This window comes from Podarcis vaucheri (genome assembly GCF_965113315.1).
Source record: "Podarcis vaucheri genome assembly, chromosome: 9".
Lineage (NCBI taxonomy): Eukaryota > Metazoa > Chordata > Lepidosauria > Squamata > Lacertidae > Podarcis > Podarcis vaucheri.
The window spans coordinates 59,728,673-59,755,359 of record NC_138767.1 but is presented as its reverse complement, the minus strand read 5'-3'; the positions used below and the strand labels follow the sequence as shown (position 1 = coordinate 59,755,359).

Sequence of the window (26,687 nt, the reverse complement as noted above, 5' to 3'; positions counted from 1 at the left end):
TACCTCAAGGACCACCTCTCTCCATTTGAACCTATCCAGACCCTGAGATCATCTTCCGAGGCCCTTCTTCGTGTGCAATCTGAACAGAGGTCTGGAGGGTGGCAACACGAGAACAGGCCTTTTCTGTAGTGGCTACCCATTTGTGGGATGCTCTCCAAAGCGAGATTTGTCTGGTGCCTTCATTATATACCTTTAGTCACCAGGCAAAAACATTCCCCTTTGACCAGGCCTTTGGCTGACTGATATCTAATGCCCTTTTCAAACATGTTAGAGAGGGGAGGGGTTATTGGGTTGTTCTTGTTTTGGTTTTTATTATGTATTTTGTGTTTTTATATTGTGATTTTATGCTGTGAACCGCCCTGAGACCTGCGGGTATAGGGTGCTATACAAATTTCATAAATAAAAATAAAAAAGTAGACGTATGAGAACCCCCAGGAATTAGTCATACATCAAAAGGTGTGCTGCTCTCAGACATTCACCCCAATTCCTCTGAAGCTGAAACGCTGAAATGTAGCTCAAAACACCTTGAGAGCACATGGCAGCAAATCTACAGTTCGCCGAATTCTCTTAGAATAGTCTTCTAACTTGATGGAAATGTCATAGCAATGTGCTCAGCTATTATTTAATCAACACAAGGTGTTGTTGTTTTTTTGTAGATGTACTATACAGTCGTACCTTGGAAGTAGAACGGAATCTGTTCTGAAAGTCCGTTCGACTTCCCAAGCGTGGCTTCTGATTGGCTGCAGGAAGCTCCTGCAGCCAATTGGAAGCTGTGGAAGCCCCGCTGAATGTTCAGTTTCCGAATGAATGTTCGCAAACTGAAACAGTCACTTTTGATTGTTTGGGAGCCAAAACATTTGAGAACTAGGCATGTTCAAAAACCAAGGTACAACTATACCGGCTTTTTATATGTTGAGTTTCAGGTAACTGTGAGATCTCACCACATAAAGGACTCCAGCAACTTTTTATTTTATTTTATTTTGTACAAATGGACGTTTACTGACTGAATTAGACAAACATGGTGGTTTTCCTTAATATAAAATAGTATAACAAACTGCTGCGTTGACATAATAAAATGAGGTTGTTTTTTGTATCAAGGCGCCATCCTTAGCTGAGGCAACTCTTGCAGCGTTGCAATCCGTTCTCGTTGCAAGCGGTGCACTTGAGGGCTTTGAATGAGTCCGTAAAACAGTTCCGAAACACTGACATCTTGCTCCCATGGCACGCTGAGCACGGAATAAAACCAAAGCCCCCACATGAGAGGCATTCATGAGGGTGTTGAACTCTCTGAGGGGGGGGAGAGACAGAAAGTAAGATGGCATCCATTGTTTGCATTATATTCTGAGGGCCAAACTGGACAGGGAATTAACTGTGAGAATGAAAGTAACTTGCACATTTCTTCTTATGTAGATACAGTGGTACCTCCAGTTGCGTACGGGATCCATTCCAGAGCTCCGGTCGGATCCCGAGGTTTCCGCAACCGGAGGTGCCTGATCTGCGCGCACACACGGCACAATAAATTGTTTCTGCGTATGCGCGAGGTGTGATAGAGCGCTACTGCGCATGCGTGCGCAGCGAAACCCAGAAATATACTTCCAGGTTTGTTGTGTGCGTATCCCGAAGGATACGTAACAAGAGGTGCATGTAAGTAGTGGCACCACTGTATGACTCTCAGGACCCATAGCTCCAACAAAAACCTTTCTGAAGCTGCTATTTGTATTTCAAGAGAACCCTCCATTCCTGCCAGTGGAAGCTTCCCTTGAATTAGGAATGGAAGTTTCAATGGGATATTTTTTGTTGAGATGTGTTCTAAGAAAAACTGGTCCCTTTCTCTTATGGGGTATTCCAGAGCCTGTACAGAGTCTACCAAGCAGAGTATATTGAGAAGCAAAGTGGCAAGTAAGCCTGATCTTTATTCAAAGAACTGTTGCAACAGGGTCCCTGCTCACCACACGCAGGAGGGAGGAGAACCCTGGACAATGGTGCGCAAGCCCTTATATAGACTTTTGGAATTGCCCGCCCTGTAGCCCAAGACCACCACCCCCCAAAAAATCATACATATATCACAGAAGGAGAAGTCCTGCCTGCCAGGGTACCTGAGAATGGTCACTGATTGTATTGCCTGGGCAGCCTGGCCATTCTTTTATGATGGTTAATCCAGGTCACAGGCATACACAAGTATGCCCTTAAGACAGGATCTGCAAGCAAAAAGACAATGGGAAGACTTTCCCCATTTACCTCCCTTACTGCAGAGGAATATCTGAGGTCACTGGGAGAGTCCAAATGGCTTCAGGATTGCTCTCCCATACTATTTCAGACACACGTTCATATATTTAGATATGTGTGCATTTATGAATATTTATTCTATATTTGAGATCTTGAGATTCTTATAACAGATGGTTGCAGATAAATCCCTCCACTCTCTGTGGTTCTGAGGCTTCTTGGGCTCCCCTATGGCTGTGATTTACATAAGAAACAAAACGTAAGGAGGGCCCTGTTGGATCAGGCCAAAGACCCATGGTGGCTAGTCAGATACCTATGGGAAAGCAGCCCACAAGGACAGGATTACTCTCCACACTTGTGATTCCAAGCAACTGGTATTCAGCAACATGCTGCCTCCTACAATGAGACAGAACGTAGCCATTGTGGGTAGTAGCTATGGATCGCCTTACCCTTTATGAATTTGTCTACTCTTCTTTTAAATATAATAATAATAAATTTTATTTATACCCTGCCCTCCCCAGCCAAGACCGGGCTCAGGGCGGCTAACAACCAATAATAAAAACAAGCTGATTGAAATACAACTTAAAAAACAAGATTGAAATACAACGTTAAACAATTAAAACATTAGGGTGCAATCTCTTCATAGGAGGAGAAAGGAAAAGAAAGAGGGGGAGGAAATCAAACTGATTCTAAGCCAAAGGCCAGGCAGAACAGCTCTGTCTTACAGGCCCTGCGGAAAGAAATCAGATCCTGCAGGGCCCTGGTCTCATGAGGCAGAGCGTTCCACCGGGCCGGAGCCAGTGTTGAGAAGGCCATGGCTCTGGTTGAGGCTAATCTAACTTCCTTAGGGCCCGGGACCACTAGGGTGTTGCTATTTATGGACCTTGAGATCCTCCGTTGGGCATGCCAGGAGAGGCCAAGTAACACTGTGATCATCTTGGTTGCCCTTTCCTGACTCTTCTCCAGTTCTATGGTGTCATTTTGGAGTTGACCAAAACTGTACATGGTATTCATGGTGTGGTCGCAGAATGGTGTTATGATATTGACAGTTTTATTTTTTGATTATTATTTTTTATAATACTGATTAAACTTTTAATTATCCCTAGCACGGAACCCCAACTTTTTCACAGCTGCCACACACTGGGTCAACATCTTCACTAAGCTACCAGTTTGACCCAAATGTCAGTCATTCCTGGTCTGTCACCACCAGTTCAGACCCAATGAGAACAAAGATGCACAATTTTATGCCTTCGCCACATGACAGAGAAGAGAATGAAAGGAAGATATGGGGCGGCCATTTTGTTTGGGGGGATTGGTAGTTCTAGCCTGCCCTGTTCTCTATGTGAGGCACTTTTGAGTTTGTGTAATAGAGGCTGGGGGGGGGTTGGGTGGCATAGGCATGGGCATCAATTATATATACTCGGGGCAGAACCACATATTACCTTCCTATGGCCATGTTCCTATATTTATTTTTCCAGAATTAATACAAGTGTAGAGCCAACAGATACTTGTAGTGAAGAATGGGCAAAAGGTTGGAGACATTCATGTTGATGTTCCCTTACAAAGAAAATATAATTCATCTGTGAGCTTACCACAGAACACTATGTATGTAACTAATGTATGAGAACGGTATTTTAATGTGTCATCTTTTATAACCTCATCAATTACCTCAATTTTGGTTAAGAGATCTTGCAGTTCCCCTGATTCATTCATTGACAAAATTTTCTCAGCACCCTGTAAAGTAAGAGACAAAATTTGTTAATGTAACGGCTGAGATATAAAGCTTTGTTGGAGTTTTTGTCTCGACAATTTTGCTGAAAGTTAGAAAACAGATTCTTTTTAAAAAGAAAAAGAAAAAAAATTATTCACAATATCATCATACTTTTTCAGCTGGCCTATGTGTGCTTTGGCTGCTGAACACAGGATTATTACATATTGTATCTCATGTTAAGTTGTGGGTGAACATATCAGACGACACAGCGATTCTTCAACAGCTCTTGTTTATTCAGAGGCCAGAACAGAACTGAGCTGAAGGACTCAGTCAGCCTGCTTATATAGAGCTCCAGTACAACGTAACTGTAACAACTTTCTGTAACTATCCAATCACTGAACGACACTTTCGATCCTTCATTTGCATAACTATCTACAGTATCCCCCTGCTAGCCCAGGGTGAGAACTTCAGTACATAGCAGTATCTCATATATCTTGTACTACATGATCACTGCAATTCCCAGACCCTCTTTTGCAATATATGCTTTCTTATAAATAAAAAACGGAAGGCACCTTGTTAATATGTCAAAGAGGCAATTTCTTATACATATAGTGCATCAGAGAATACACCTAAACGAGCATGAGAAAAACAGTATTTCTACTGTTCAAGCATTTCCAGCTTGAATTCATCTGGAGCATGTTGTGGATATGATGCCAGGGGAAGAAAGATGATGAAAAATACCATTATGACAATAAAATCAAGATCCAGCCGTGAATAATAAAAATAATTTAGGTTGAGTACATAGGACCCTGGGGAATTTCTGAGCTCTGAAGCAAGGCAGCAATGAAGAGGTTCTTCATTTTTCTTCTTGAAAGTACAAAAGGTTACTGTAAAGAAAATTAAACTGCCAAAGAAGATATAAAACTTTCCTTTGGCTCTTTCTGCTAATCAGAGAGAACCTGTTGAGGAACTGAGCAACACTACCAGGGCATTTGTATTTAATGTGTCCGTTATTCAGGGGGTGGGGAGGGAGTGATTATACTTGCATATACTGGTTGCTAGGTGCAAGGAGTGTACCCATATCTCGGGCCCTCCGATAAGGGGTCAATTTGATTGTTTGTTTATTAGATTTCTATACCAGCTTTCATCCAAAGATCACATGGCAGTTTACGATATAAAAACAAACAAAAATCCCAAAACGACAAACAATAACAACTCCCGCACCCTCGTTTAAAAGGCCGTAGATTGTTTAATTAGCCAAAGGCCTGGGAGAAGAGGAAGGTTTTCGCCTGGCACTTAAAGATATGTAACGAAGGCGCCAGGCGACCCTCCCTGGAGAGAGCATTCTACAACTGGGGGAAGCCACCACAAAAGGCCTGTCCTTGTGTTGCCACCCTCTGGACCTCTGGTGGAAGGGGCACACGAAGAAGGGCCCCAAATGATGATCTCAGGGTCCAGGTTGGTTAATATGGGGAGAGGCGGTCCTTGAGATATTGCAGTCCTGAGCCATTTAAGGCTTTATAAGTCAAAACCAGCACTTTTAATTGGGCATGGAAACTAATTGGCAGCCAGGGCAGGATTGGTGTTATATGCAAACAGTCTTGCCCTGGTGAGCAACCTGGCCACTGAATTCTGCACCAGCTGAAGTTTCTGAACTTTGTTCATAGGCAGTCCCACCTATAATGTGTTGCAGTCATCTAGCCTAGAGGGTACCAGAGCATAGAAGTTAGTCTATGTCCAGATAGGGGTGCAGACAAAGTTGATGGGATGCCCTCCACACCACCGAGGCCACCTGAGCCTCAAGCAACAGCAAAGAATCCAGGAGGACCCCCAAGCTACGTACCTACTCCTTCAGAGGTAGTGTGATCGCATCAAGAGCAGGCAACCTCCCATCCATCTGGTCTAGAGAACCACCCACTAACAGTGCCTCAGTCTGATCTGGACTGAGCTTCCATTTGTTTACCAGAATGCTCCTTATCAAACAGCCTCCAAAAGTTAACCGGGGTTGTTCCTTTGAAGCCTCCTTAGGTATTGCTATAAATGTCAAAAAGAAAGAAATGTGATGCCCCCAAATTACAGAAAGCCAAAATATCCCTGTCGGAACAAAAACAAACTAAAGTTGGATAAACCCAAGTCGCTAGCCCTAGTCTGGACAGTCCCTAACTTACCAGTCTCTTTGGGGGACTCTTTTCTCATAGACAGGCATTTCCCTTGCAGCCTTCTTCACCAGCTCCCCAAATTTCTGTATAACACTTTGATATCCGCTTGGTCTGCCCATCTCCCATCACCATTGCACATCAGCAATGGTGGATGCCTCACCCTTGGTGTTTAATGGGCCTTGGGGCACCTGTCAGGTCTCCAAGTTCACCTTATACTCCCCAAATGAATACATAGGAAATATATGCATCCCCTTGCAGATGCAGCAGATACATGTATACAGAAGCAGTCTAGGGACTCAGCTACATTAGTAAAAAAAACCAGCATTTTGATTGTGTTATAAACATACAGCACCAGATGGCGCTGGAGAGTAAAAGAAATTCTACGTGATTTTCCATAGCGTTGATTTTCCCCCTTTTGTTATAACGATTTAATTTTTGACTTATTTATCGTGGGTTTTTTCCTGTGTGTAGATCCACCCTAGGACTGTAGTTCAATTCTCTTACACTGAGCTAGGGTACTGTATGTGAAATCAAGAGGTGCAGAGGGGTTCAGATCAAGTTCCATGGCTTCAGGTTTCTAACTGCTATAGTCCAGAGAAACTGCCATTCTTCTGCTGCCGCCATTTTCAAGTTGTAAAGATCCTACAGAGACTAGGCCCACACACACACAAAAAAAAGCTTTATTGAAATTGAGAGTGTCTGAGAAGAAGAAGAAGAAGAAGAGTTTGGATTTGATATCCCGCCTTTCACACCCCTTCAGGAGTCTCAAAGCGGCTAACAATCTCCTTTCCCTTCCTCCCCCACAACAGACACTCTGTGAGGTGAGTGGGGCTGAGAGACTTCACAGAAGTGTGACTGGCCCAAGGTCACCCAGCAGCTGCATGTGGAGGAGCGGAGACACGAACCCGGTTCCCCAGATTACGTGATTACCGCTCTTAACCACTACACCACACTGGCTGGGAACTTTTCTCTGAAAACAGTCTACTCCTTGGGATGGGATGGGATGGGATGGGATGGGATGGGATGGGATGGGAACCCTGCTCTCCTTAACATCAGTTCTGTCTGCTCCCAAGAGAGGCATCACCCCAATGCTTGAGAATTACTGCCCCACATGTACATTTTGAACAAAGATGATGCATTTAGAAGTGCAGCAAATACAGTGGTGCCCCACAAGACGAATGCCTCGCAAGACGAAAAACTCGCTAGACGAAAGAGTTTTCCGTTTTGGAGGTGCTTCGCAAAACGAATTTCCTATGGGCTTGCTTCGCAAGACGACAATGTCTTGCGAGTTCCTGCTGGTTTTTTTCCTCCTCCCCCTTTTTCTAAGCCGCTAAGCCGCTTATCAGCTGATCCGATCAGCAGATAAGCCGCTAAAAGCCGCTAATAGCGCTAATAGTGCCAATACGCTAATCTGTCAATGGGCTTGCTTCGCAAGACGAAAAAACCGCTAGACGAAGAGAATCACAGAACGGATTCTTTTCGTCTTGCGAGGCACCACTGTAACAGCAGCAGTGTTGATCATGCCTTTTCTATGTAGCTACATGAAGCCATGTGATTTAATACTTTTTAAACAATTTAAAATGTTTCCTTACCAGAACAAAAGAAAAGTACATTTCTCCAGAAGAAACAAAAAAATACAATACTACAAGCATTTCAGTGGTGAAATTTCTCTGGTACTCAAATGCCACCTGCTGCTTCCTTTCTGTGGTGTTCTTGGGAGACATTTAATATACGATAGATACCTCCTACACCAGAGATGGAGATCCTCTGACCCTTGGGCTCCTAATTTGGTTCATGAAACCCTTTACCTCAAACCATTCCCACCTGTGCAGTCAGCTGCTCAGTGGTGGCTACAAAGTCTGCTTCCTTTGCCTGCCTTGTTTGATTTCAAACTACATGGATAAAGGGAAATGCTTCATCTGGTGTCACTGTGACATCAAGTGATTGATGTCAGGTGACTGTGTGGTTTCAAAGACACCTACTGGCTGGATCCAGTTTCCCACTCCTTTCCTATACCTTGGATCCCGAACGCCTTGGCACTCGGACGTTCTGGCTCCCGAACGCTGCAAACCCAGAAGTGAGCTTCCTGCAGCCAATCAGAAGCCACGCTTTGATTTCTGAACGTTTTGGAAGGCAAGTGGACTTCCGGAACAGATTCCTTTTGACTTCCAAGCTACGACTGTAATTTTATCAGCAGTTCTTATAAAGCTGGGGCCTTTAAGGTATGGTTACCCAATGTCCCCATTTCCCGGGAACAGTCCCTGGATTTACAAATCTGTCCCCGGACAAAATCCGTCCCCGGAATGTCCCCAGATTTCATTTAATGTCTCTGGATTTATATTTTAAGTGTTGTAGATTATATAGTAGGGGATGAATGTTGCATGATTGGTTCAACGGCACAAGACACATCATATGGGGACTTTGGGCAAGACAAAATGGCGGGTGCCATGGCAGGGAGTAGCTCCTGAAGCCAGCCAGAGCCAACTGCGCTACCAGGCTGGCTCCTGGCTTCTGGGACTGCTGCTGCTGCTGACGCTCCCACTGCCACTGCCAAGGGGGAACTGGGGACGCCCGGTGCATCAGCTGGGGGAACCGCTGACGCACCCACACCCACAACCCAAATCAAGCCGGGAGCGACTGCCCAGTGGTATTCCGAGGCCAGAACCAACGCAGGGAGAAGGAGGAGCAGAGAAGGAGAAGGAAGAGAGAGAAAGAGGAAGGAGAAAAAAGAGGGGAGCTGCTGCTGCCGCTGAGGAAGAGAGGTAGGAGAGCACCGGGAGGGGCAAGGACACGTAGCCGAGCCCAGGCCCGAGCTGAGCCTACTCCACAGCGGCTAGCGCTCCAAGAGAGCAGGCTGGGGCCCAGAGGAGGGCCATGCGACAGAGGAGACCACAGAAGAGAAGATATTATTTCTTAATTATTTTTAAAAAATAATTTTTAAAAATAACTTTTTTTCTCTTTTTTTTTTTTTAAAAAGTGTCCCCGGATTCTTTGAAAAAAATCTGTTAACCATACGTTTAAGGTGACTGCTAGATTTACCACCGCTGTTTTATGCAAGCAGTGTGGTCAGCTGGTCGTGCCTGTTTGGCAACTTGCTTACTTTGTTTAGTGCTTTGATTGACGATCTGGGTACAGGAGCTGTTTGGTGTTTCTAAAGAGCCTTAAAATAAAATATCTACTTGCATAGGCAAGCAGGCTGTAAGTTTATAATCTCTCGGCCATTGTCAGGGCTCCCCCAACCCTTTCTCAATACCTTTCAATACCTGGAAATGAGAAGCGCCCAGGCTCCTTTTTACGTAACCTTCTAGTCGAAATAGTTTCATTATGTATGCTTCATCGTTATCCCAGCAGAGGGCATGATTCGTTTTCAGATATAAGCAGCCCTTGGCCAATATAAATGTTACAGACACACTAAAGTGCACTTAACAATACGGACAGAGGCTAGCTAATGCCATGAGATGATTTATCCTTACTTGGATGTGGACTCAATAAGGCTGTCCACCACATTTGAAAAACATAGTTGATGAATCTTCTGCCTTTCAACTTACTAATTAATTGATAAAATGTACTGATGGTAAACCCTTAAAACAGGTGTCTTTGGGGGATACAGCAGGAAGTATTAGAAAGCGTACAATTTAATTAAACAGAAACCACTACTCATTGTTAGAAGGAAAGGACATCTTTCATTCCCCCCCCCTTTGCAATTCAATTGACTTGCAATCTCTGTAAATACCATATTTTTTGCTCTATAAAACTCACTTTTTCCCTCCTAAAAAGTAAGGGGAAATGTGTGTGCGTCTTATGGAGCGACTGCAGGCTGCGCAGCTATCCCAGAAACCAGAAGAGCAAGAGGGATTGCTGCTTTCACTGCACAGCGATCCCTCTTGCTGTTCTGGCTTCTGAGATTCAGAATATTTTTTTCCTTGTTTTCCTCCTCCAAAAACTAGGTGCGTCTTGTGGTCTGGTGCGTCTTATAGAGCGAAAAATACGGTATGTACACGCTTCTCTCCAGAGGTTGCTGGAATACAGCTCCCATCATCCCTGATCACTAGCTATTCTGACAGGGGCTGATGGATGTTGGAGTCTAACAACATCTGGAAAACCACATGTTCCTTATAAGATGGAGTAATAAGCAGTTTTATCCCATGTTTTCAGGTGCCAGCTCCAGGTGGGCACAGAAAACAGGCCTGCCTCAAACCTGTGACCAGCAACTGGACCCCTTTTGGACCCAGAGCTCCACTCCTTCCTTACCCCGCGAAACATCCTGAAGGACACTACCATCAATAGCTTTCACCCACTCACAGTTTTGGCAGGCGCAGCAGAAACATCCACATTGGGGCAACCACTGTCAAGAGTCTGGTGGAGCCAACATGGAGGAGCCTCTCCACTGCATCCAAACCCATCCCAGTGCCGCAGATGAGGGAGTTGGACTTCGGATGGCTCTGTTAGGTTCTCACTTAGATGAGGTAGAAGGTGAACCACCATACCTGATTATACATGGTAGCAGTGATTCCTGCCGCTTTCTTTTTTGAGACTCCTGGGACTGAAGGAATTGCAGCAATTCCGACAGTCCTACTTGTAATTCACACACTAGCTGCTCTGTGAGACTGTGGCCTCTAAACTGTGGTCCTACTGAGCCTCTTGGGCTTGCTGATCGGAAGGTCGGTGGTTCGAATCCCTGCAAAGGGGTGAGCTCCTGTTGCTCTGTCCCAGCCCCTGCCAGCCTAGCAGTTGGAAAGCATACCAGTGGAGGTAGATAAATAGGTATTGCTGTGGTGGGAAGGTAAACGACGTTTCTGTGTGCTCTGGTTTCTGTCACGGTGTCCTGTTGCACCAGAAGCGGTTTAGTCATGCTGGCCACAACACGACCCGGAAAGCTGTCTGTGGACAAACGCCGGCTCCCTCGGCCTGATATTGACATGAGCGCCACAACCCCATAGTCGCCTTTGACTGGACTCAATTGTTCAAGGGTCCTTTACCTTTACCATACATGTATTTGTCCTTAGATTCTTTCAAGTGCCCCATTTGATTTTTGAAAAGGTCTTCACAGCAGGAGTTTCATACCTGTGTAGCTACAGGGTTGGATAATTTTGTTTTGTTTCAAATCAATTCCACACAATTTTGCCAAGTCAGGTCAGGATGTTGTGGTTTCTCACAAGTGAAAGCTATTTCCCTTCCTGTTAAAGGGCATGAACAGGGTTAACAGGACAGATTTATTGAACAGCTGCTGGTAAAAATGTAAGGAAACACAGGGTGATTTTTTTCATTTTCATCTTTTATAATAATTTCTCTATAAATATATGGGTCATATATCTTCAATATACTCAAGGAGCCTTGTGTAACAAAAAGGAGACTGCAAAACAAAACAAACCTGATAAAGGATAAAACTAAAGAACACATTTTTTAAAAAAAATCCACATATTTTCACACTCCTTACGGCATTGAGAATAAAATAGGCTTGCTAAATTTATTCCAACAATATTCTACCAGATGACGAAAATACTTCAGAAAGACTAGACTGCTATTGACCCCATGTGCTTCTGTAAATAAATAGATGGCATTCATTTCATGACAATCTGATAAGATCAGCTGCAGTACATTGAGCTGTTTCCCCAGCAGTCCAAAAGAACTAAAATTATATCATGCTCAGCATACAGGCTTTCAAGCAGAGAAAATAAAACTCTTCCATGAACTACCTTAAGACTCATAAAAAAATTTCATTGGCTTTTAAAAAGTATTGCCCAAAGTGTGTGTGTGTGTGTGTGTGTGTGTGTGTGTGTGTGTGTGTACTGGAGTGTTTTTGGGCTGCCTTTCAGAGCATAGACTCTCAGAAGACTGTTTACAATACACAAAACAATTGTAAAAGCAGATAAGATTAAAACACTATTTAAATCGCAACACATCGATGGCAAATGAAACCACATCATTATAGCTCAGTTAAAATGTAATGTGAGCAGCAGCAGCATAAAACCATCAAGAAAAAAACGACCTAAATTCAAATCACCAATATATCTCCTTGGATAATGGGTTCCATAGAGGTGGCGCATGCTCCCACATAAAAGCCCCCCTTGTGCCTGACAACCAGAGGCGCCAAGTTCCCCAAAGATTGAGGGGGCCCAGCGCACATCACACAACTGTGACATCACACCTGTGACGCAAGCATGACGTCACATTTGGAAGAGGCCAAGCGCTCTGGAGGATCCAGTCATTAAAGCTGCCCTGCGCTCAACTCCATACTCAGCCTGCTCTGTCCCCTCAACATTCAGGGAGCCTGGCCCCCTTCCAACAAAATCTGAGAGCACCTGCTGTCGACTTATTTTATCTTAACAGTGGGCATAAAGCAGGGGCTCTGAAGCTGATCTCAGTTCATGGGCAGCCTTATGCAGGTGAAGGGAGTCCTATAGGAAACTGCCAATTGAGGAGAAATTACCAGATTCTTCGCTCCATAAGACGCACCTTTTTCTTCCTAAAAAGTAAGGGGAAATGTCTGTGCGTCTTATGGAGTGAATGCCTGGTCCCTGGAGCCGAATTGCCCAGGAGCAAAAAGCAGATTGTGCTTTTTATTTTTAGAAAGAAGGAAGGGGGTGCTGAAACAAAGCCGCTGATTGGCAAGCAATCAGGAGGGAGATAAGGCTGTGGGTAAAGGAATCTGCCAGGGGAGGGGGGGGAGGTAAAGACAGTGAACTTGCAAGTAGAGGAGACAGGAATACTAAAACAAGCAATGAGGAGATAAATTAGAAGAAAAGGAGGAACAAAAAACTTCTCCAGCTAAGGAAAAGACACTAAGGCAAACAAGAGGGAAGAGGGTGTTGAAAGGAAGCAGCTGATTGGCAAGCGATCAGGAGGGAGATAAGGGACACTAGTGATAAAGGAGGCTGCCTGGGAGGGGGAAGGTAAAAGCCCATGGATCCTCAGGATTTTTGCACTGGGTCACCCCAAATTCACCATCAGATCACATAGCATGTCCATGGCTACAGCCTGCACCAAAAAAACCACACATCCACTGTCTCGTGGGGCCACAATGGAGCAAAAACACGGATCCACATTGATCCTCAGGATTCTCATACCCCAAACTCACCGTCAAATCACATATCATGTCTGTGGCCACAGCATGAACCACAAAAATCAAACATCCACTGTTTCGTTCAGAATATATTTTTTTTCTTGTTTTCCTCCTCTTAAAAACTAGGTGCGTCTTATGGTCAGGTGTGTCTTATGGAGTGAAAAATACGGTAATCTTAGTCATGACTCCACTCTCCTTTTGATTGGGAGGGGGGAAGTTGTATACAACTTGAGTTAGAAAATAAGGCAGTTACTCAAAAGTAAGCGGAAGAGTTGGAAAGATGAAGCCAGAAACCTGAAGAGGAGAAGAAAGGCTAGAGAAGAAAAGGGCTGAAACACTGAAAAGTCTTAGAGAACCCAGCTGTGCACTGTGGCAGAAAGGAGCCAGAATGAGACCACAAGGCAGCTTGGAAGGCAAACTGAAAAATACAAATCAATACACCCTTGCTTGGTGTATCGATAAACTTGTATGCATTTATCGCTCTCTTTTTAGCTCTTATGAGTTTGCTCAAACAGTCAAATTAGTTCTTTTTCCTAAAATGGCGTAACTCAAAAACTGTGTAAGTTGCTGCCTTAACAAGCCCTTAAGTAGGCTGAGAAACATAATGGCAGTTTAAGTAGGCAGCTTGTCTTACAAACTGATGCGGCAGCCTAAAAAGCAAACTGTCTCGTCACTAAAAACCTGCATCGAAAAGGTAATACACCCAAGCCCAACCAAAGTTACTTGGCTTGGCCTGGAAAGTACAGAAAATTCTGACAGCTCTCAGACAGGTCAGGCGCTGTCAAAATGATGGGCGCAGGTGGGAAGAGTTTGACTGTGAGTAAGAGCATGGAACTGCAGAGAATGCTATCTGTGGAGCCCGGACCTCGCAGCGCACATTCGGTAGCTGAGGTAGGGTCTCGCTGCAGACGGAAAGTGGCAAATTTCTGCGGCCACTGTGCCGACTCCCATTCAGAATCAACTCACTGACATTTCAAGCATTAGTGACGGTGGCAAGCTGTGCTGCTTAGAAAACATTGCCAAGACTTGCAAAACGAGGCTGGAGGACCAATTTGACAGAAATTGCAGGAAAAATAAAGACTTGGGTCTAACGGCTTGCTTAGCAGAAAATTGGTCAGAGGCCTTGTTATTTACCCTGTGCCTAAATGGCTGAGCCAGTGAAAATCTAGAAGGTTAATAGGCTGTTTAGTAGTGGAAACAAGAGAGAAATTAAGGTATCCACTTGGTGGCAGTGGTGAAGTTAAGAAGAAGAAGGAGTTGGTTTGGCTAGCATACGCCCCTTCCCTATGATGGTACAGACCACAGCCTTTGACATCACGTACGCACATGGTGTTTTGTTGGCCTTGATGCGTAATAGAATTTTGACTTTCTCAGTTAGTACCCTTAAAAAAAACCCTCCTGTACTGAACCTAGACTCTAAAGTCAAGGTAGGTAGCATTTATATTTTTTTATTTTTAAAAACCACCAAATGATACTGAATTTAGAGATCTGATCCATAAGGTAGATCAGGCTCTCCAACCTGGTGCCAGACTGCTGGCTGAGGCTGATGGGAGTTGTAGTCCAAAAGTTCTGGAGGGCACCAGGTTCGGAAAGACTTCTGTAGATGTTTAGGGAACCTGATTTAAGGGTTTTCACTAACATAGCATTTGAGAAACGCATCCTTGTGTGGGGGCTTTTAAGTGACATCCCAGTGGTGGACCTTGAGGTCTCAAATTCCAGCAGCGCCATGTGTGATGCCAAAATTTGGCATCCCCCACCTCCATTCTAAATAATGGTTGTGGCATTCCCTGTGTCCCCCCTCCCTGGCTCTGAACCCAAACTCTTAAATCTGCCTCTGCCAGTGGACAAGAGCCAGGACTCAAACAACTGCCCCCCCCTCTCTTTCTCTCATCCCCCATGATGATGCCCACTGTAGCTGCAAAAAACCCAAACAAACCACCTAATGAGTTATAACGATGTCTGAAACCTGCTTGCTTATTTTCATGCGCCTTTCTGCCATGCCACATAGTTGCAATAGCAGATCCTGCCATGGGGATCCTGACTTGACCTCCTGGCCACTGAGTCATTTCTGCTTACCGGTCAGAGCATGGGGAAGGCAGTGTTAGGATATAGTTCCGTTCCACCTTAAAAGGAACAGGCATGACTGTTGTGTGTCACAGGCCTGTTTACTTCTAGCACAAGCTTGCTGGGAACTTCCGTTTGTATACTGCTGTTTGCTGGACACGAAGGGAAGCAGACATGTTTTTCCTTTGTTCCTGATGCTGGATAAACACTTGTAAATAATGCTTACATGTGCTTCTGTCCGCCACTTCCGTTGTGAGGATTTATTCACTCAGCTGATAAGAGCGTGCACAGTTTCTGAATGTATCGGAGGCTCGTGTCGCTGATTGATGATGTTCTGAGAACCGGTGTTCATCTAGCTGCCGGCCGGTGGCCAGAGCCAGCTGGGGGCCTGCCAAATGCCCCCAACTCCCCGGCAGTAGAGAGGGCAGCATGGTATAAGCACCTGGGAGGCGTGCCAGAGTGGTTCAGCTTGCACATTTTCACCACTCCAACCTCACCACCACCTCATCCAGGACCTCAACTGCTGAGAGGTCAGGTGAGAACTTCTGTCCCACCACGCCATCTGTTATTGCCACATGGCGGCGTGACATGTTCGTGCTATATGTCAACAAGAAGCAGGTCCAAATCATTGGGATCTTCACACGGCCATTATCATTTATAATTTTGCATCACATCTGAAAACACAGGCAGCAAGGCAGACCTGTGTCGCTGTTACCCATTGCTCGCCCAGTTGCCTTAATTGACTCTTCTTCAAAAGCAGAGACAGCAGTGTTAATTAGCGCAGAAAAGAGCCACTATCACACATCGCAATTGGCTTAATTGCACAACTGAACACCGTCCCATCTCCACCTCTGCCCATTTGCTGCCTATTTTAGGACACTTCTCTGTAACGTGAAATATGTAGGTTTTGCTACGACAGTGATGTTTATTTATTTGATCCTTTCAGTTATTAATAACCTGCTCTTCGTTCTTCACAAAAGAAAGTGAGAAGCAACAAAATGCACACAAAAGACAGTATTTCGCTGAAATACGACAATGTAAAAACAAGACAGTGCACTAACAACATAACGGCGTCAGCTGACTGAGGAGCAGCGCTTTCCATCTCGGGCTTTGTATGTCAAAACAAGCACTTTAAATCTGCCAGCCAGTGCAGAGCTTTCTACACTGGTGTTTTCTGCTGACGGCAAACTGTTCCCACAAGCAGGCTTGCCGTGGCCTCCTGCGCTAACTGCAGCCTCTGAACAGACCCAGAATCAGCCCCGTGTAAAATGAAATTATTTATTTGTTAATTGCATTTATATCTTGCTCTTCCTCCTAAAAAGGAAAAAAAGGGGGGGAACCAAGGCAGAAAACACATAAAGTGGTCCGATTGAAACATCCAAAAGCCTCTTAAAACTATTCCAGTGCTTATGCAGACTAGGATAAAGTTCTCTTGTTGAAAAAGGAAGGTCTTCAGGGGCCCAATGATTCCTGCTTTGCAGGCGGTTAGACCTCGGGGTCGCTTCCAACTTGACAATCATTCTATGATTCAAACATACAATAGAGGTGGCTTGTATACAGCGGCGTAGCGTGAGTTCTCAGCACCCGGGGCAACGCAAGTAATTTGCGCCCCCTAACCCGGGGCAAGGCAAGTAATTTGCACCCCCCCCTAACCCGCGAGTTGCTGCTGGCGCTGCCGCCCAAACGACACCGCTTGCCCGGAGGAGGAGGGGGGCAGAGAGGCGAGGAAAATGCAACTGCCCAGCAGCTGCAGCAGCACCGGCGGAGTCGGGGCTGTGAAGAGGGGCTGCCTGGCGCGTCCTCCGCGGTGAGCGCTGAGAGCCGCTGCCTGCCGGGCGCCTTCAGCCCGGACGCGCGCACAGCTCGGCGGTTCCACGAGACATGCGGCTCAGCTACAGCCTGCGCCCGAGGCTCTTCGGCGACTCCGGAGGCAGCGAGCGCCCCCCCCCAGATGTTGCGCCCGGTGCGGCCGGCACCCCTGGCACACCCCCACGCTACGCCACTGCTTGTATATATTTGAAAGGATGGGTGGCACTACACACTAAACACTTGATTCCTATATTGTATAGAACAGACCCCTTGAAGAGATGGCATCTGCAGGAGCCTCTCTCCTGAAGAGGGCAGTGGTTGACTGGGTATATAAGAGATACCTGTGGCGTTTGCCCGTTCGTTTAGAGCCTATCTGTACGGGAGGGAAGAAAGGGTTAAAAGTGTAGACCAATAGGAAAGCTGGAGGCAGAGCCTACATGTGTATAAAAGGGCTTAGCCGGAGGTTTGTTAGAGTTGTTGGTGGGTAGCCTGTTGCTTTTAGTGGGTTGGCTGGTTGGGAAAAGCAGTTGGCAGGCAGTTGGAAATAGAGAGACAGGGCAGTGAGTTCTTGAGTGAGGGGAGGTAGAAGAGATAAGATAATAAGACTAAGAAAGTAGAGAGTAACAACGTTTGGAATGCTACCAAAGTTTGTTTGTGTCTGAAATAAAATACACTCTCCTTTATTTACCTGAGAACCTGACTGAGACTGAAGTGACTTTACCAGGGAGGACCTGGTTGGTGGCAGCGGATTAGTGGTGTAAGGGTCAATAGTCTGTGAGACAACCGGGGGCTCCGAATGAATGCCACAATACCTTTTAGGTATCTGGGTCCCAAGCTGCATTGTAGGACTGGGCGATAATCGCAAACTGGTTTAAAGTCCATATAGAGATATCGGTTTCATAATTTCTGATCTGGCAATATATCACAAATCGTGTGTGTGTGTGTGTGTGTGTGTGTGTGTGTGTGTGTGTGTGTTGTGCCAAAATCACAGTAAGGGAAAAAAACCATGAATTCAGCCAACACCTCTACATAGCTCCATCCTTATTTCAGACATCGTGATATATCAGTATATATCACAATGTTGAAAACCAAATATCACCATGCCCTAATGCATAGGGCTTTGTGCAACAGAACCAGCACCTTGAACTGAGCTCAGCAGCTAATTGATGGCCAGAAATTACGAAAACATCTAAGGGACTACGGTTCATCTTTTCTGAACAAGAATGATTGAAATCAGTATGATGGATAGCAACGGTTTATTGAAGACTTCACAATAAGTAATTGTTCTAATGGACACAGGAGGACGGCCAGTTCTCTTTAGGTATGACTGGGCCGCTGAAGAAGAGCCATTGGGTTTTATTATGCAAAACACTTCTTATCTTGTCTACACATTATTCTAGACATGTTTTGTTAAGTCTCTCTGCTTGAATTCATTATGACTGCTATATATCAATTCGCGTTCTTTGTATTCCTTTCCTTTTGATACTGTATTTTAGAGAAACTCAAACAATGGTGAAGATTTGTGTCTTGTTTTTATACATGCATTCCTGATTATTTCTCATGCTTATTGAGTAAAATGTGCATCGCAGGGAGATGGTATTCAAGCATATGGTACTTACCCCAAGATACTGGCCTTCAATAAACACAACTGGTAGCGATGGGATTTCACCTACTTTCCTGCACCTCTCGTCCAGTTCTTTCCCATAGTCACCATTCAGTGCAATGTTTTTCTCTTCAAATTTCACTCGATGGTTTTGGAAGATCTTCCGAACCAGCTCACACCGCTCAAAAGTTGTTCTAACCACCCGAAGGCTGGTTGTGTAAATCACTATGCGCCCATATTCCAGAACTGATGATACCTGTAGAAGAAAAACGAAACTTTTTTTTTTTCCTTTGCATTCTCCTTCATGGTGCATTTTTGCCTCAATCAAACATCACATGACTGTACCAACTCAGCCCTAAACATGGGCATTATTTCACTCTTACCTTCCTATCTCTAAGGAGCAGTAGGAGAGCTGAAAGTAATGCCACAATATTTCACATTTGCCAGCCAATGAGCCTCTTTGATTTCAGACAGTATGAGAGTATATTGGTCTAAAAAGCCAGGGACATAAATTTTCACTGCCCTCTAGCAGCTATTGTGGCTCATTTACCAGAAGCAATGTATTTAGCATTAAGTTGGGACGTGTATACTTGATTCTGACCAAACTAAGCCTTCTGATGTATGTTTTGCTTTAGGGTGCTTTTATCTCTGTCTGTGGTGATCTGTCAGCCCAGATCTGACCCACATGTCCAAAAGATAACAGGGATTGCACAATGCCTTCCTCCCTGCTGCTGCCTCCTCTCTTCTCCTCCCCATATCCCCGGCCATTTTTAAATGTTTTGCTGGACACGGTGCAGCAAATGGGGAGGACAAAGGGCCACTTCCCACCACAGCGACTGCCATGGCCAGTTGACACCAGTGACCTCTGCGGCTGCTTCCGAGAGCCACTTACTGCGTTCTTCTGTGGTGACCCAGGGACACAGCATGGGCAAGGAAAGTTGATCTCCATTGCAATCTATAACAGATGGGCCAGACTTGCTTATGCACCAGCCATTACTCTATCATCGATTTGTGCCTTAAATGCACAGTCTACCCCATACCCTCCAACAAATGTCTGATACAATAACTAATAATAATAATAATAATAATGATGATGATGATGATAATAATACCCCACCCACCTGACTAGGTATCCCCAGCCACTCTGGGCAGCTTCCAACATATATAACAACATATAGTGGTACCTCGGGTTAAGTACTTAATTCGTTCCGGAGGTCCGTTCTTAACCTGAAACTGTTCTTAACCTGAAGCACCACTTTAGTTAATGGGGCCTCCCGCTGCTGCCAGCGCGCTATTTCTGTTCTCATCCAGAAGCAAAGTTCTTAACCCAAGGTACTATTTCTGGGTTAGCGGAGTCTGTAACCTAAAGCATCTGTAACCTGAAGCGTATGTAACCCGAGGTACCACTGTAATAAAACATTAAACATTTAAAAACTTTCCTATGGAGGGCTGCCTTCAGATGTCTTCTCAAGGTTGTACAGTGGTACCTCGGGTTACAGACGCCACAGAACTTTGCTTCTGTTCTCAGGAGGAGAACAGTGGTGGCAGCGGGAGGTCCATTAGCTAAAGTGGTATTTCAGGTTAAGAACACTTTCAGGTTAAGAACAGACCTCCAGAAAGTTCTTAACCTGATTTACCAATGTATAGTTACTTATTTCCTTGGCTCGGGGGGCTGCATACACTGGCGGAGGAAGAGGAGTGCGGGGGGGCGCACCACCCCCGGCAGCGCAATCCTGGTAGGGTGCCATCCCGGCTGCCCCCTGCTGCCCATGCTGGGCGCCACACCCCTGCAGGTGGCGTGCCCCGCCCCCAGGATGCACGTCATGCCCCTGCGGGTGGCATGCCAGGCCCCGGGACGCGTGCCAGCCCCTCCCCCAGCTGCTCTCCACACACCCCCACACCCCCGGTGCCGGAGCATGAAGCTCCACCACTGGTCGCATAACTATACCCACCAACATTTCTTCGATGAAAATAGGGACGTCCTAAGGAACATTCTAGGATCAAAGCAGGAACCGGGACGGCTTCTGTAAATCCTGGATTGTCTCTGGAAAATAGGGACCTGAAGGGTCTGCTACCCCTACCAACCAAACAGCTGGCCATGAACGTGATTTGGAAGCCACCTGCTCCAGCGTTGCCTCCTTGCTTCCAAACAGTCGGTGACCCCTGCCAGGCTACGACTTAGCTGCTCACCGCTCGGGGCCACATCTCCTGTCAGTTTGAAGAGTGTGTGCGTGTGACCTTTACCTCCACGAATTGCACTCCTGCTTTTTGCAGCGAGGCTTCCACTTTTGCAAGCAAGCCCTGCTCTGCCACCAGTGATATTTGTTTAGGGTTTTACTTCTTGAAATAAATACTATCAGTCACACGGAAAAGTGGAAATGGCCACAAGCAAGGATGCCGGGCCGCTTGCTAAAATGATGGCTTTCAGAGGAGCAGCCTACAGCCTTGCAAAACAAGTGACCCCTTAGCTTCTGTTATGTGAGATAAAGTATGATGAGATGCTCTGCTTAGGCGTGTGTGTGTGTGTGTGTGTGTGTGTGTGTGTGTGTTCGCCATACAAAGTGCTACTGGGATATATATTTTTCTGGCACATTTCTGCTAAGCTTTCAACGTCTTCACACATTTTATACAGGCTGTTTAAGTCGCTCGAAATCTCAACACAGTGCAAAACAATTCCTTTGCTTTCAGTGCAGGCTGAATTACTCATACGATATCACTAAAGGCAAAATGGCAGCCTGCCTATGATTGACTTTAAATCTTGTGAAAGTGACCAAACTCCCAGCTTCTTTTGTAGCTAGAAAGCATGCAAAACACCTCCCAGCCACACAGGAAGCCCCTGAAACTGATGGCTCCCCTTCTCACAAATCCATTATATTAAAGAAAATGGGCACAGAATCTCATTATTTCACCTCCCAGACACTGAAAAGTCACAACATGTCCATTTTTGTTTGGTTGTTTCCCTATCTGCAACACGGTTCCATTTTTACCTGCCCACTTCCCATAATAATAAATATCAAATTCTCGTCTCAACCCTTCTGAACTCATCCAACTCTTCTGCACTCCCATGCATACGAAGTAAAAATCTATCGGCACATGAATGCTTGAGAAGTTTGATTATGCTGGTGATATTGCCCAAATTAGCCTGATGCTCTCTTAGCAGACAGAAATGCTTGTGCACAAATTACAAAGGAGCACTTTGGGCTTGTGACTTTGTTGAGACATATTACTCCAATATGATGAGCTTGCTCATCCCTCTAACCTGCCACCCCTGAGCCCATTATCCAATGTGTGTGTGTACATAAGGAAACATGGGGAGATGAAAAGGGGCATCAGCAGCCACTGGGGGAAGCCACAATGTGTGAGTCACTTGAAACAGGGAGCTCCACCTGTAGGACAGAGATGCATTTCTTTCTCCCACAATAACAGCTTCCCGTGGGAAAGAGACACTGCCTGCTCTTTGCTATGTTGCAGCAGCAACAGCAGCACTGCAGACAGCCAGAGGGTGGCGCTGTTGCTACAAACTGTGCAGAGGTCAGGTGAGTCTAGGAACCAATAGCGTTCCAGCCCAAATCAAATGTTGCTTGCTCCCTCCCTAAGTGGTACCACTGTGGTGTTAATCCTGTTTCTGTCCGTACATAGAAGCAGGAATTTATTTCACAGCACAATCCAGCTCTCTATATGCAAATAGTAAAGGTAAAGGGACCCCTGACCATTAGGTCCAGTCATGGCCGACTCTGGGGTTGCGCACTCATCTCGCTCTATAGGCCAAGGGAGCCGGCGTTTGTCCGCAGATAGCTTTCCGGGTCATGTGGCCAGCATGACTAAGCCACTTCTGACGAAACCAGAGCAGCACACGGAAACGGCGTTTACCTTCCCGCCGCAGTGGTACCTATTTATCTACTTGCACTGGCATGCTTTCGTACTGCTAGGTTGGCAGGAGCTGGGACCGAGCAACGGGAGCTCACCCTGTCACAGGGATTTGAACCGCCAACCTTCTGATCAGCAAGCCCTAGGCTCTGTGATTTAGACCACAGCGCCACCAGCGTCCCTAAACCAAAATCTCTGGTTGCTGGCATTCATGTTCTCTCCCCCCCCCCCTCGGTGCAGTGCCCCCTCTGCCCTTGCGCCTGGTACTTTATGGTACATCAATGTGGCAGCTGCTGTATGTAGCTTAAAACGCCCTTTGAACAGAAGCCGCTGATCCCGGTGGGAGCAAATTAATTGTAATATTGTGTAATTATCTACCGTATAACCAATGTCTTCTTGGCTGAGCAATTCAAATCCAATTAGAGAGACAAAGATGCTTGGTTGTGCTTAATCAGTGGGTGCACTAGAAGCTAACATCGCTATATGCATACAAGGCTTAAAAAAAATCTGTTTACAGCAGTGTTATTCTTATCCGTGAGTCACTTAGTCTGTTAATATCAGTAGAATGGTGGTATCTCTGTGGGGGGTGGGGTGACATCTGCGCCCCAAGGTACTTACATTAACGGCTGGGAGAACCATATGTCCTAACCAGGAGAAAGTATACTGTAGAGGTAAAGGCGGCTTGATAGTAGACCAGAAGTGACCCCTGCCAATTTGGGGGAGATTCTCGGAATAGCAGAGGAATGCAACTGTGCATAGCCCTAAGGGGATGTTGTTGAAGTAAGGGGAGGGAAATCGTAGCTAAGAAGCTCAATATATATATATTTGACTGACACTCTTCTTTGGAAACTTTTGCTTGCAGAAACTTATAGATGAATTAAAACGTGACAAGCTTATCCAAGCATGGGTTTACAGTGTCTTCTTCTAACTTCCAAGCAACTGTGTTTTTCTTTCTTTGCTGAGTTTAACACTCAGCCTTCTGTATCTTAATTAGCTCTGCAGCTCCTCTGAGAGATTTCCACTTTTACCTTCTCCTGCAGCTTAGTTCTCTTTCTTTCCACCACAGAAGGAGCACTCCAGCACTCAATGCAACTTAGCAGTGCTCACAGTGGATTCTAAAATGGTCTCCTTGCATCATGTGAAATGGAGTCTCTCCTTCACTCGATACCTCCCGTGTGACCAACGTTAGCCAATCACATGAGAAGTACTAAAGAACTCTCTATAATTCAATTACTAACCAATCAAATTTAAACACATAGTAATGCATACGATCACGTACAATTTCAGTGAATTAAATTATTATACTTAATGCGGACAGAACTGTGAAACAGTGACCTCAGGTATGAGGACCCCATTCTTGGAAGCATATGGGGAACCTAGGATGGGCCATGGGGTCATAAATCAGGAGAAAAGGTGATATATATCTATCTCTGTCGGAAGCAATCCTAGGCAGTGCTAGGACATTAGTGGGTTTCCCTGCCACCAATTCAGAAAGCTCCATCCTCACTCCCTTTATATCGCAACCCATCGTGTGTCTTGCTGACTGGGGATAATGGAATTATAGTCCCATAACATCCAGAGGGCTACAGGCTGGTCAAGGTTTCTATCACTAGCTGTGGTGGGAATGTAAGAAAGTAAAGAACTTCTGGGATATGATATATAATGAGATGAAAAAGGTGTTGACATATGCATTCTTAAAAAAAAACCAGAAGCATTTTTACTTGTTATTATAGGTCAAGACATTAATAGGCAAGATGTCAAACTGTTCTTATATGCAACAACAGTGGCAAGAGTATGGTTAGCCCAGAAATGGAAGCAAGAAGAAATTCTGACAAAAGAATGGCAGACGAAATTAATGGACTGTGCAGAATTGGACAAAATGACAGGAAGGATTAGAAACATGCGGGACCAGAGATTTACAGAAGATTGGAAGAAGTATATGAATTATTTGAAGAGCAACTGTAATCAACAAATCATAATATACGAAGAAATATACAAATTTTCAGACAGGACTGATGGAAATCAAAAAGATTGAATAAGACGTAAAAGTATGTTTAATTACTGTTGAAAATGATATGTTAAAACACACACACACACACACATATATATAGTTTCTATCACTAGCTGGGTCTAAGACATAAGACCCAGGGATAGCTCAATCAGTAGACCATAATCTCAGGGTTGTGAGTTTGAGCCCCACATTGGGCAGGAGATTCCTACATTGCAGGGGGTAGGACTAAATGACCCTCGGGCCCCTTCCAACTCTACAATTCTACGATCCTATGCGGAAGACTGTTCTTCAACATGAGTTGCAAGGGGCAATTACTGCAAATGGATCAGTTGGCTTATATTTTGGGAGTGCTTTGCTAGCCAAAACAGGTGGCTACTGGCTCTCAAGATAAGCTGCAGAAACAGCCTCGGCCCAGTAAACCTGAAGGAGCGTCTCCACCCCCATCGTTTTGCCTGGATGCTGAGGTCACCGCCAAGGGCCTTCTGGCGGTTCCCTCGTTGCAAGAAGCAAAGCTACAGGGAACCAGGCAGAGGGCCTTCTCGGTAGTGGCACCCACCCTGTGGAATGCCCTCCCATCAGATGTCAAAGAGATAAACAACTACCTGACGTTTAGAAGACATCTGAAGGCAGCCCTGTTCAGGGAAGTTTTTAATGTGTGATATCTTAGTGTATTTTTGGTCTTTGTGGAAGCCGTCCAGAGTGGCTGGGGAAACCCAGCCAGATGGGCGGAGTACAAATAATAAATTATTATTATTATTATTATTATTATTATTATTATTATTATTAATGGCCCAAAGTTTGGTCTAGTCGCTCAGGCGGGTGGGTGGGTGTATGCGTGTGCATGCGCTTCTGACTGCCTATTCTCTCCTGTCACAATAGCAGCAGTTCCTTTATGCAATACCTCCGTCTGTGAGTCTCGGTGCCCTTTACAAAGAGTAATAAATCTCAACAGTCACCAGCTCTTCGCTTTATGGCTCTGCAAGGAAGGATGCCCAACTGCCTTGCCCTCTGCTTTCTCATTTCTTCCATCTTCCACATAAAATTCATCTCAAATGCCATACAGCACGGGGAACTATTGTGTCGACTGCTTCCTCTTCCCCGCACAGATATTGCGTTAGATACTGCAGCATTTCGCATCCCTGAGTGTGATCCGCTGGAGAATTCCATGTGATAATGAACACTACTGGCAACTAGCAGCAATCTGGGTCACAGGCAGGGAACAGTACCTATTAAAATACTGTGCCAATTACTTTATGAGGCAATGGGGCCTCGTGGATGGGCCAATGTAAGCGCTCACCCAATTCGTCTGGTAAAGGTTTTCCTGCAAAGAAGAGGTGTGGTTGTGCCTGTCTGTGTGATTATGTTGGATTACACTCCCACAAAACCTGCTCCCTGTGCTTAGGAATTAAATGTTGTTTAAATAAATGTTGTATAAATGTATATGCATATTTTTGAAAATAAAAGAGAGAGACAGAGAGAGAGACAGAGAGAGAGAGAGAGAGAGAGAGAGAGAGAGATTGTGTCTGAACGGTTTTCCCCTTGCTCTACTCCTTTTCCAGGGGAAATGAAATAAACTCAGTGTAGAGCTAAAAAATATATTATTATTTTTTTAAAGGAATTAAGCGAGAAGATTCAGCTGAACCCCTTTGACATGCGACAATATTCTGTACAAGGAATATTTTTTCATGGGAGAGCATTCAAATATGCCACTCCCCTCTCTGCCAAAAGAAGTGGCACAATCCAGGAAAACGTTGAGCAAGTGAGTCTCCTGACTGGGTAAACTAGCCTATGGATGCCAGCCTGACCAAACTGGGTTCAGCTTCCAATTCATTCTTGGATTCAGCTTTGAGCAAATCTTTCTCCAAATTTCAGTCCCCCGTCGTTGGAATAATAGGGCTCTGCTTATTCCAGAATCAATGTAAGGCGGCAGGAAATGTTGTCAGCCTGAAGCTTTAACGAATATAAATATAATTAAGTCATTAAGCCCACACAAATTTTACCTTGCCGTGCCTGGAAAAGCCTGTTTGCCCATCCTCAGTTCTCCAGACTGCAGAAAATGCTTCGAGGGCTGTTGTGAAAGCAAGAAATTCCCCACAATTCCGTGTAGGCGAAATCATGGCCAGTGGCGTAGCGTGGGTTGTCAGCACCCGGGGCAAGGCAAGTAATTTGCGCCCCCT

At 45.2% G+C, this 26,687-nt stretch overlaps 1 protein-coding gene across 1 annotated transcript in view; it reads right to left on the bottom strand.

The window, feature by feature from the left end:
* Positions 1-1,000: 1,000 nt before the first annotated feature.
* GRXCR1 (glutaredoxin and cysteine rich domain containing 1) overlaps positions 1,001-26,687 on the bottom strand; it is a 50,953-nt gene continuing 25,266 nt past the window's right edge. The window contains exons 3-5 of the mRNA XM_082238285.1: positions 18,649-18,888; positions 3,892-3,957; positions 1,001-1,287 (exon numbers count right to left, since the gene is read on the bottom strand). Coding sequence (XP_082094411.1) covers positions 1,108-1,287; positions 3,892-3,957; positions 18,649-18,888 — 486 coding nt within the window. The 3' untranslated portion in view covers positions 1,001-1,107. The remainder of the gene's footprint in view (positions 1,288-3,891; positions 3,958-18,648; positions 18,889-26,687) is intronic.